Source organism: Peromyscus leucopus, chromosome 7 (genome assembly GCF_004664715.2).
Source record: "Peromyscus leucopus breed LL Stock chromosome 7, UCI_PerLeu_2.1, whole genome shotgun sequence".
In the NCBI taxonomy this organism is placed as follows: Eukaryota; Metazoa; Chordata; class Mammalia; order Rodentia; family Cricetidae; genus Peromyscus; species Peromyscus leucopus.
The window spans coordinates 104,825,367-104,838,250 of NC_051069.1; the positions used below are offsets into that span (position 1 = coordinate 104,825,367).

Genomic DNA, 12,884 nt, shown 5'->3' on the forward strand with positions numbered 1-12,884 from the left:
TACCTCACAGGCAATTTACAGGTGGACTCTCTCCCTGAGCCCCAAGTGCCCAGTTTATGCTATTGATTATTAAAAATGGAATTGTGAGCTTCCCACACCAGATATCTGGATCATACACAGGTAGTCTGCTCCCTTTCAAATCCACTTTTGCCTTTGAGTGCCTTATTTTCCTGGGTTACATCTTATATAGGTGTGCTCTTATAAGGCTTATAAGAGCTAGCTCACTTTGACACTATTTGAATATAGTGTCAAAGTGAGCTAGCTATGACCAATGTGGTAGGTGATGCCTTGGCTCCTTATCTTGTACTCCAAAGTCAGTGCCCCGACCCCTTAATGAAGGACTCTGCTATGAAACCACTGTGTGTTGCTGACTGTATACCTAGTTGTCTGTTGTGTCTCCAAGGAGCACTTTTCTCTGATTGCTACACAGACGGCAACTACTCCATCAGTCTCAGGTTCACTCTATGAAGTAGTTGATTTTTAAATAAGGTAGAGGTAGCTTACCTGCTTCCTGGGGTAACAAATAGCATTCAAAGAAGCAGCTATGCCTGGGTAAGAAATAGTTAGTAGTGGTAGACCATGTTAAAAATGTCTCTCTGACTGTGTCTTAGTCTCTGGCATTGGACAAAGATGCTGATTTTAAGGGAAGGAACTTCCTATGTCTCATAAACAATGTCAGAAAGAGTCCTTAACATAAGATACTTAAGGAAACTGATGAAGTGGAGTGGGCAAATTACAGCATGCAGACTAAACCTGGGCAGCTGCCTGTCTTTGTAGTAATAAATGAAGTGTGTGTGTGTGTGTGTGTGTGTGTGTGTGTGTGTGTGTGTCTGTCTGTCTGTCTGTCTGTGTCTGTGTGTGTGTCTCTGTGTGTAGTTCAGAAGTCAACCACAAGGCTGTCATTCCTCAGTATGTTTTTATTTGACATTGTTTTTCTCTTTACCTGAAACACACTGATTCAGCTAGACTGGCCAGTAGTAAGTCCCAAGTAAGTCTGCCACCCCAGTACTTGGATTACAAACACACATGACCATGCTAGGCTTTATTACATCAGTTCTGGAGACCAAACTCAGATCATCTTGCTTGCATGGTCCATACTTTACCATCTTCTGAAGATCCTATAAGTAAAGACTAGAGCACAGTTGTTCTAGCCTCTATTTGCATGCTTCATCCATGCTACCATGGCCAAGACATTAGTTCCTGCAAAGCCCCCAACTCTTTACTGTGTGGACCTTCACAGATACATCTTGCTGGTCACTAAAATAAAGTGTATAATTTTGCAGTATTTCCCAGTATATCCCCAAAGGGGCTGGTACAAAAACATTGAGCTTCAGTAGATAAAGTGCTAGTCTTATAAGCATGAGGATGAGAGTTCAGATCCCTGGGTGTGCATAGGTGTGGTGGCCACTTGTAATCACAGCAGACAAGGGGAGTGACCAAAGAAGACCCTGGACATCAATTTTGTTCTCTCTCTCTCTCTCTCTCTCTCTCTCTCTCTCTCTCTCTCTCTCTCCCTCTCCCTCCATCCCTCTCTCTCTCTCTCTCATGTGCTCACGCGCACGCACGCGCGCGCGCGCGCGCGCGCACACACACACACACACACACTCCTGCATGTAAGCCAGCACAAACGTGTACTCCCTCATAAGCAAACATGCATGTGCGTGCACGCGCACATACATACACACACACACACACACACACACACACACACACACACTCATGCATATAAGCAAGCACAAATATGTACATCCCACATAAGCAAACATGCACGCACACACACTTGCAAAAACAAAAACAAAAAATAAACAACAACAAAAAACACTTAGCCAAATAACAATGATCTTCACAGTCTATTGGCTGAATCTTTCTTTAGAGGAAGTCACATAACTATATCACTTAAAACTATATTCCCACAATGCACCAGCAAGAACATGATGACTGAGTGTGGATATGCTTACGTATCTAACACTTGTACAAACATCATGTTAAATGAGCAGTCTGGTGGGCAGACAACTCAAGAGCTCTGTTGCCTACTGGGCCATGTGCTTGCTCTCTAGAGCCAGGTCTACTGGTAGACTCTTCTTTCTTTCAAGGCAAAGGGCACATTCTGTGCTGCCTTGTCCTGGTTCTTTGCAGGACTGCAGAGAGTCTACAAATATGTGCTGGATGAATAAGCAAGTAGAGTAAACTCCCCCTCATTACAACTTATTGAAAAGAAAGAGATGTAATTACTTAGTACAATTCAAGAAATGCCTTCTTGCCATCAAAGAAGCACACAGTTTGGGGGGAGAAAGGAAACCGACTTCTAAGTGTGGCTTGTGGGAGCACTTATAACTGTGTTGGGTCTCTTACAGTAAACACAAATTAATGGCTAATTGTTGCTAATTGGAACTACTAATGGACCTAATTTTTAATTAAGAGATGAGATGGAAGTCATTTGGAATTAGCTCATGGAATCCAGGCGAACACATGCTGTCAAAGGCTTGAGGAACAGCTTCCTCCTTTGAAGACACTTAAACACTATCCCCCAGCCTGTTGATGATATGGGAGAGTCTTCAAAAGGAATTCTCACCCAAGGGGAGACTGTGCAAAGCTAGGCTTCAGGCAAGCCTCACTGTCTACACCGTAAGGACACTTTCCAGTGCAAGTCTGTGTCACCAACTAGCAAAGCCCACAAAGCCAGCTGTAAAGTGCTTTGCCATCTGCTCTGTTTAGTTTGATTTGGGGTAAGGGCAGGGAGACTAAGTCCCACTGTGCAGCTCAGGCTGTCCTCTGTCTACATGGAGCACACTGGCCTCAACCGTCTATGTTAGCAGTTCTCAACCTGCAGGTTCTGACCCCTTTAGGGGTCAAATGATTCTTTCAACAGGGTCCCATATCAGATATCTCGCATATCAGATATTTACATTACAATTCATAACACTAGCAAAATTACACTTATAAAGTAGCAAAGAAAAAAACTTTATGGTTGGGGATCACCAAACATGAGGAACTGCAGTGTTAGGAAGGTTGAGAACCACTAGTCTAGACTAAGCAAGATGGCCTTGAATTTCCCAGGGCTGTGGTGACAAGCCTGCACCACTAGGCCTTACACTATAGGGCCTGATGTGCAACTCCACGTTCAGAAATTCAACATTAAGGCCTCATATTTGACTGACACATTGCAGATGCTCTTCTGTGAAGCCTCAAATGCATACTGATAATTACCAGTTCAGTCTGTTCCATACAATCTATAAAAATATATGGAAGAGGGTGAGCACATGTCCCACACATTCTCTACTTTTTTCCAGCTGCCTTTCTGAGCCCTCTTTTGCCCTTCCCATGTCTCAGGTTTAAATTCAGAACCTCCAGCATTTTGGAAGAGGAGGAAGGACTTTGGTCCTACTTTTCTTTTGTGGACTTAGTAGTCTTTTCCTGGTTTACACTGATGTCCTTGAAAGAAATGAAACTCATTTACATATTTTTCTCCATAATTTCTTTTAAAAAGGAAACTCAGGGAGCATCTGGAAAGAGGAAGTGAAAATACCCTACAAGCCAGAAGATTGAGGAGTTCTCTGTGAGATCACATCTTTTAGTAATAGCAGGAGCTACATCTATAGCATCCCAGCAACATGACCACCCAAACGTGAGCTTGGACACCAATGGACACATCAAACTGGATGGTGAAAAGCCCAAGGAGCCTCAACACTACACAAAGACTTGCACAAATGAGTAAAGCTGTGGCCTTCCCCAGGGAAGAACACACCATTTGGTACCAAATAGTCAGCCCTGAAAATACATAAATACACAAGTAACATTATATGGACTAACAAATTATATTTAGGAATATATACATACATGAAAATACATGTGTATATGCATGCAATAACTAGTAGTGAAAAAGAGGCCATGAGTTTGAAGGAGAGCAGGGAGGAGCATATGGGAGGGTTTGGAGGGAGGAAAGGGAAGGGAGAAATGTTGTACTTAAACTATAATCTCAAAAATAATCAAACCAATGGAAAGGAGACTGCATTAAGGATGTGTGGCTACAGTCATCTATCTTCTAATGGCAATGACCTGGGATGGACTCATAGAGCAGTGACGAAGGGTAGAGGGGACAACAGTGAAGGAAATACCTCGGAGACTCACGATCCCCAGCATCAACTGCTCTCTTCAGACATCACTACTCTTGTCCTGGCCATTTTCTTCCTAGTAATTATTTTTTAAACTACATACTCTCTGTTGAAGCCTACCTATTCACCTTAGACCCACTTACCTAGCAATATTTTATGTTCATGTTTTCCATGGCTTGCCCAAGCCTAGCTTAGTCACCTTGCCCCATGATCAAGTACATCATCAAGAAATAGTTTACGGTCTAAAATCTTACAGTTCAAGTTTTCTGATTCTCACCACTGCACATCTCACAAAGTCTCTTGAATTTTCTTTCTTCCTGTCTTCTATCATCTTTTGTTCATTCTTCAAAGTCTTCCTCAAAACCATCTGTGGTTCAGCTATTTCCTTACCCAAGTCATCAGAGCCCAGTTCCTGTTTTCTTACTCCATGCAAGAAATCTTCAGACCTGATTAATCTACTTTCTTGGCTGTTGATCATTACAGCAAGCAAAATCAAATTTCCTGGGCCTGAAATATGGTCTGGTGGGTAAAAGCCCTTGTCTCACAAGACTAATGACGAGAGTTTCTGCTCTGAAACCCACAGTGACCGGAGAGGACTAACTCCCTCAAGCCATTCTCTGGCCCTCACAAGCATGCTGTGGCACACACACACACACACACACACACACACACACACACACCAATAATTTTTAAAATCTGTAGTTCTGAATGAACTATCCCCAAACTTTCCATTTTCTAACCCTCTTCTGCCTACAGCCTTCCATTACATCTCCTAAAGACTATCACATGTCACTTAGAACTTTACCCAGAAGCAGAGTGGCTTCCTGTTCCTACATACACACACAACACCCTTCTTCATGTGTGGCTGTCTTGAGGGCCTTTCTATTGCTCATCTTCCTTTAGATACATCTGTAACTAGTGTCCTCCTTCTTTCTTCTCATCATATTAGAAATATTCCACTATAGAGATCAACAAATAACCAGTGGCATTCTCTATTTCTCTAGATCATTTTTAATCCTTAAAGCCAAACTTGTGGAGTTCCTTTTAGTTGCCACATCTGCCCATCACATACAAGCATTTACTCTTCTTGCCCTTTCTCCCAAATACCACTATCAAGTTCACTAGAGAATCTTTAAAATTTTATTTGGGGTGTGTGTGTGTGTGTGTGTGTGTGTGTGTGTGTGTGTTTTCCCACCCGTGTGAAGTTTCCTGTGGAGGCCAGTACAGGGAGTCAGATCCCTTGGAACTAGAATTATAGGTGGTGTGAGCTGCCTGGCATAGATTCTAGGAACTGAACCTAGGTCCTATGTAAGAGCAGCAAGTGCTCTTAACTGCTGATCCATCTCCAGCATCACCAGTGATCAGGTTTAACAAAATGCAATGGCTTGTTTTTAAGACTTCTATGTACTTGTAGTGTTCTCGCTTTTGACATATTTGAAACTTCTTTCTCTGTTTCTCTTTCCATCTACTATGTGCTGCCTTTTCCAACCTTCATTCTAGATTCCATTTTCTGCTCCTTTTTTTTAAACCCAGGGTTCTGCCTACTTTTTCTCCACTCCAAGCACATTCATCCTGGTAACCAGGGCTATATACTATGATGGTAACTCCAGACTCCATATCCATATAAAGATAGTGTTTGAGATAGATACACACACAGAAACAGCCATTAAACTCTCCACTGGCATGTGTGATGGACATCTCAAAGTCAACACACTCAGCAGAGAAATCAGCTTTCTCCTAGGCACGCTTGATCCTCCTTCAATTTGGCTCCTACAAGTGGCACGGTGGGCCACTGAGCTGTAGGAGCTGAAGACCTGTGCTTTGTCATTAAGATGCCTATCCTGATACTCAATTGGTTGCAACATCCCGGGTATCCTATCCCCTTCACTTGTCACAAACTCACTAGCATTCAATGTCACGGTCATTTCCAGAATGTGGCCACTTGTCACTGTGATTTCTTTCTTAGATTCTTTAGTGCATTTGGCTCTTTTCTGTTTTTGCCTGACATTCTCCATCCTATAAGCAGAGTGATTGTATCATTCTCTAACTCTAAACATTTCCATTGTCATCAGGATGGAACTTAAGTTACTGTACCTGAGGATACTGCCACAGCTGACCTGTTTCTCAGGCTGATTTCCCTACTCCCCATCGCTCTACATCTCTTTGTCCTGCTAACCATCTGCAGTTTCCCAGCCTTTCCATTCTCTGCTGTCAGAAGCCTTCACACCAGCTGCTTCCTTGGTCTGGAACTCAGCTCTGATTTGTTACTTAGGCAATTCCCATATGTCTTTGTATCTATGTTTAGAGACTTCTTTCCCTGGGGCCTTTCCCTCATCTCTGCTAGTTCATGTCCATTGTTCCTTCTTGTACTAACATAATACATTGTGCCAATAATGATTAGTGTGGATATAGCTAACACCATTTGAACACTTAGTTTATGCCAGGATCTGTTCTAAGAGTATACGGCTTAATTTAACAAATGCCTACAACCACCTTATGTGGTTAGTATTTCCCCAGAGAAGTAATGAACTACAGAAAGTTCAATAATTTCCCCAAGTGTCCACAACTCAAAATGATACAAGTAGCTTCTAAACTTGGGCATCTTATTTATGAGTTGAAAAAATAATACTAAAGCATTTATACTGTTGTAATAAAGTGTTCATAACTAATGTCTTTCTTTCCTAATGAGAGATTCTCGTCCTAGCACCGAATACAAGCTAACATATAGTATGTTACCAACAGGGATTAAATAAATAAAAAACCAAGATGATACAGGACTGAGTCCTTAACCCAAATGAGAACCACACAGACCTAGCTCTGATATACGCCAAGGTCACATTTTGTCTGCAGATCTGAAAGAACTTGCTGTCATTCAACACCCTCATGTTGGCTCCCATTCTAGGAGATGACATATCTTGTACCATACGCCTAATAAACCTCCCCACTGTAGTCTGTCTGGTAGACTCCTAGTCGGCCTTACTGATCCTTCTCCAGATTTACTTTTTTTAATCTGAATCTCAAATCTTCTTTCTATATTCTTGTTTCTCTATACCATTTACATTATCACAAATAACATCATAAGAAACAGCAACATCAAATTGAACTATGATGCTGACTTTTTTTTTTTAACAAGGACAGACTTTCTATTCATATTTACATCTTCAACAGTTAGCACAGTACTCAGAAATAGTTTGGTAATGTTTAAAATACTGGTTGAACGAAAATGGAATAGATTATATCTCTGTGAATAATTGAGTTAATATCTTGAGCTCCAATATATTAAAGCAATTTGGTTGGCTCATATGTTGGCAAAAGCTGATTATCTAAATCACTTGATACTGGCACATTCAGATATTTGGGAAAGATTTATTACCTCATCAGGCCCAGTTTGCTTTCCTAATATGGTCAATAGTTAGATAAAAGATATGTTAATTGTTCAAAAGTCAATGAAATTGTCTACCAGCCAGTTAGCAACTATTTTAGAACAGACATCTATTGCTATTTAGACATAAGCCTAAGGAGGGTACAACTGTGCAATATGTCCAACCACTGTCCAAATCGTATAAGGAGGAACGAAGTATAAAATGGTCCAAATTGTAGTTTCCATAAGAATGTTCGATTGATCCTTCCTCTGTACTCAACTACTGACAACTTATATCTTTTATTGGCCACATATCATATTGGGTTTGTATGTGTGTGTGAGGGGTTACATGTTTACATGTGTGCACATGTGTACAGGTGCATATGTGCATGTATGCACATGCATGTGGTGGTAGGGAAAGGTCAACTTTAAATGCCATTCCTCAGGAGTCATCCACATTTTATATTGAGGATGGGTATTTCATTGGTCTGGGCCTCATCTATTAGGCTAGATTGGTTGGTTTTTGCCTCCCCAGTACTGGCATTACTGTGTGTCTGGCTTTTTCATGTGGGTGCTGTGGGATTGAACTAAGGACCTCCTACAAGCACACTAGTGACCAAGTCAACATTTAAGCTCCATATCTTGGATTTTAATTTTTCTCTGTGTTTTTATTTCTTATTCCACAAACATATACTCACATGCTTACATTTTGTAAAATATTATGTTTAAGAAGTCATTTATCAGCCGGGCGGTGGTGGCGCACGCCTTTAATCCCAGCACTCTGGAGGCAGAGTCAGGTGGATCTCTGTGAGTTTACGGCCAGCCTGGGCTACCAAGTGAGTTCCAGGAAAGGCGCAAAGCTACACAGAGAAACCCTGTCTCGAAAAAACAAACAAACAAAAAAAAAAAAAAAAAAGAAGTCATTTATCTACTTGAGAGTTTCAGTAGGATCAGATGGGAATTCCTGAGGTTCGGCACTATTTCTTGCCAAGATTGATTTGTATAGAGAGGACCTAGGATTGTAAGGTAAATAATTCTGACAACTGACTTGCAATTTTCATTGTGATGTGTGTGTGTGAGGGGGGTGTTAATATCTTGTTATATTCATTGTATCTCTCTCTCTCTCTCTCTCTCTCTCTCACACACACACACACACACACACACACAGTCTCACCATATAGATGCCTAGAACTCACCATGTAGACCACACTATCCTCTAATTCATAGAGGTTTGCCTACCTCTGCCTTTTGAATTCTTAGATTAAGGGTGTGTATTACCATGGCCTGCTGTGGGATGGTCTGTATATCAAATCTGTTGCTCTGATTGGTCAATAAATAAAACACTGAATGGCCAGTGGCCAGGCAGGAAGTAGGAGGGACAAGGAGAGAGGAGAATTCTGGGAAGCAGAAGGCTGAGGCGGAGAGGCACCGCCAGCCGCCGCCATGACCAGCAGCATGTGAGGACGCCGGTAAGCCACCAGCCACGTGGCAAGGTATAGATGTATGGAAATGGATTAATTTAAGATGTAAGAACAGTTAGCAAGAAGCCTGCCACAGCCATACAGTTTGTATGCAATATAAGTCTCTGTTTACTTGGTTGGGTCTGAGCGGCTTTGGGACTGGCGGGTGACAGAGATTTGTCCTAACTGTGGGCAAGGCAGGAAAACTCTAGCTACAATGACCAGCATTCATTGTGTTCTTAAAGACGAAAGGATGTTTGGTTGAGGGATTATTTGTTATTATTAATGTTAGTTAACTCTGAGTATAAGCCTTCTGTCAAACAAAGAGGCCAAAGGTTAAAGAAAGCAAAAGCTATTCACACTAAAGCAAGTCTCCTCTACAGTGTCACATGTTTTAAACACAAAAGAAACATTAAAATATGGTAGGTCATACATGGGGGAGGGGGAACAACAGGCACATGACATTTTAATGAATGATTATCCATGGAGAACAAGAATATCAAAGCGATGTCCAGTTGAAAGCCAACTCTTGGCTTTTCAATGATGACATTCACATAGCTCTGAGATGAATGTATAGCCATGTGAATAACTAAAGAAATCCACAGGACAGGAGGAAGCGCTGCCCTTTTAGAAACAGTATCAGAAAAGTGCAGTGACCTTGAGTGGGATGCTCTCCACTGGAAGCCATTTTCTGGCTGCCAGACTCAACTTCCTCCTGTATTCTTTTGAGCATTTCCTGAACTATGTTTCATGCACTCTTTCCAATGGCCTTCTCAGTTCCGTGTGAGCATTTTTAACCACCTAACATGCCAAAGGCTCAAGGAGCTCCAGGCTTTCCATGCTTCCTGCTACTCTTTTGTTAGTTAAAATCAATTAACAAAAATTAATAACTGTGTCCATTTTCCTCTTTGCAACAAACCAAAAGTAAAAGTGAAGATGAAAGCGCAATATTCATGCAGTTCCAAGTTTTTTTTAAAAGCACCAACTTCTTTACACTCATACACTCAGCTCCAAATTACACGATTAAATTTTACAAAACAAATCCAATATTGTTAATTGAATGCTGAAGAGCCTCATGTCTCCTCAAAGCAGCCTCCACTACCTTTCTGTGAAATGGAATATCAGAAGGATCACTTTTGATATCCCAAATATAACATCTTGGAAAAATTAAATTTGATTCATTCAACAAATTGAGTGTACATCTCCGACTCTGTCCTGGGAGCCAAGCAAGCATATGGGATAACTTTCTGACTTCTGAGGAACTCTGGTCTCTAAAGCAGCGCTTCTCAATCTCTCTCTCTCTCTCTTTTTTTTTTTTTGATAAATGTAAAATCTTTCTTCCACTCTTCAGAAATTTTGGTGAGCTTGTCAAACAATGAGCCCCATCAATACACAGAGCATTAACTACATCTTCTGCATATCTTTCAGGACAAAATGTCTTTGAGATCTTATTTTTCACTTTAAAGACAGTATATCTATCTTCTATACATAAAGCCAGATTGTCCTAGTTAATAGACTCATAACTACATATCCCTCCCCTTGCCAAAATGAAATGCAAACCGCTTATACCCACCCCTGTTGAGAATCACTGCTTTGAAGAGTTTTGGAGAAAACCAGACAAGAGCCATCTCCTCCCTCCAATTAAGTCTGAAAGGAATTAGAATTTTCCTACCTGACACAACAGCTGGTGAAGTACCATAATTCTGTCTTGGGATTGAATCTTGGAATGAAAAGAGCATGAGAAAGAATGCAATGAAGTCCAAAGAAAATAAAAACAGAATCTTAGCGTTAAAAGTTGGAAGGGCCCAATGTGCATCACACAGTCACCTGCCCCCACCCCTTGTCTTCAAGTACTCAAGGCATCATGACCCTAGTGGACAGTTGACTATTCATCTCCATTATCACCAGGCTATGCATGATACCAGGACCAGTTCTCAGAACATCACCATCTTCCTCTTGGTCTATTTGATCTCTGCCTTTGAGAATCAGTGGGAGATTCTTACCCTTCCAAGATGTTGAAAGAGTTTATAAGACAGTCCATCTAGAGGGCACCCAAAGTGTGGTAGGAATGGAGAACAAAAGAAGTAATTTTAAAAGAGATTAATGAAAAATCTCATGTTTTATACTATATGGATTATATGGCCCAAGTATTATAAAGCCCAACTTATAATTATTTTTTTATTCATCCTGACCAGGGGCAGAACCCAGAGCACTATTCACCCAGGCCCAGGAACCTTGTGTGCAGCGACCAAGCCTAGATCTTATGGAACAAAGGATGGATGGCTTTTGTAAAGTGTCATAACATTGGAGGTAACCAAATCTAGAAAGAAGTTAAGCCACAAGTAGTCATTGAAAACGTGGGGTGTGAGGGTAAATACATCAGCTGTTTAAAAAAACGACAAAGAGGCTTTAATGCATGCAACTCCTTCACCATCTTCTCGGTAATGTTTTTATTAGTACAGAGTAATCATGCATAGTAGTGACTTTATTACATTTTCATACATGCATGTAATAATTTTTGTCACATTCACCCCCCATCCTGTAACACTTTTTGGCTACCTATCTTTTGCCCTCCTACTCTTCTTATTCCTAAGTACCTCTTAGCCATGGATCTTAAAAAAGAAAGTGGTACATAGCCTGTGGTTGTCGCTAGTCTCCTCAAAACTGACATAAGCCCATTTCCAACTCTCTGGAAGATTAAGGCATAGATGGTCCTATGTGAGCTCTTATTCCATTCATGTGATCTGTAGTGCACTTTAAAATCCTAAACCATAAATTTGTATTTATACTTACTTTATAATTTTTGAGACCATTCACAAATTTGCCCCCACCCCCGCCCCAGTTTAGGAAATTGCATGTCTGAAGAGGACTGTGAACCTTGTAAAACACTCGGGGCACTAAGAACAAGCAAGTACTGCTCAGAATTCAAATACAAATAAGCCACAGTTCTGAGTGGTCTGCTCTTTTGACATAGTTAAGCAACCTAGTGACTTGACTATCAGTCCCACTCTGAAGAAAAATCAGTTTGAAAGCAATTCCAAAGGTGTGAGTAACACTGATCTTAATTCCTAGTTAGCTTCTCATAAAATGTAAAATTTCAAGTTACTATACAAACACTAATAAAAAATGAGTTAATTTTTGTACCATGTCATAATATATGCATATCTGTAATTAAACAAAAATAGAAACAGAGATATTAATACAAATAATGGCTACTGTTTAGTAGTTGAATATAAAATGATTCAATAAAAATTACTCCAATCTCATTTCCAAGAATAAACACACTTGTTTTGTAATATTTTTCAAATTGATTTTATTTTTAATCTATGTGTATGTGCATATGTATGCAGTGCCTATGGATGCCAGAAGAGGGCACTGGATTACTACTGCTATAGTTACAGGCAGTTGTGAACCACCTGATGTGGTTTCTGGGAACTGATCTCAGGTCCTCTGAATAGCAGCTAGCACTCTTAACCCTTCAGCCACTTCTTCAGCCCTCCCACAACTTTGTATTTCTCTGTAGAATTATTTTAAAAGTGACCCCTCACAGTTACACTGTGCTCCACATGTGTAGGTTCACAGCCTTTTCTTTTTACTCAACATTATCAACAATACTTACCCTACTTATATGAAACTCTGTGATTTCACACTGTATTATACTTAGGCCTATGGATAAATCGTAGTTCATTTAATTACTCTCCTTTACTAAATACTGTCTAGAACACTGTATCAAACATTTTTGAGGCACAAAGACTTTTCTGTTACTTTACACTATTTATACCCACCAACTTCTCCAAATTGTAAATGTACAATCTCAGGAAGTATTCTTTGCTCTCCTTACTGATGCTGTACCAATGGAGGGCACCATCAAAGCTAATTTCCCTCCACATTCATAAACAATACATGGGTTGTTTATCTTACCTGGTGGTGTGTGAGTGTGTGTATTTGTTA

At 40.5% G+C, this 12,884-nt stretch overlaps 1 protein-coding gene across 10 annotated transcripts in view; it reads right to left on the minus strand.

Moving 5' to 3' along the window:
- Positions 1–12,884, minus strand: part of Rbms3 (RNA binding motif single stranded interacting protein 3) — a 1,336,321-nt gene that overhangs the window by 42,890 nt on the left and 1,280,547 nt on the right. For 7 of the 10 annotated variants that reach the window (XM_037208204.1, XM_037208207.1, XM_037208202.1 and 4 more), the window contains one exon: positions 10,606–10,653. The exons of the other annotated variants lie outside the window; for them this stretch is intronic. In XM_037208204.1, coding sequence (XP_037064099.1) covers positions 10,606–10,653 — 48 coding nt within the window. The remainder of the gene's footprint in view (positions 1–10,605; positions 10,654–12,884) is intronic. 10 annotated transcript variants of the gene reach the window in all.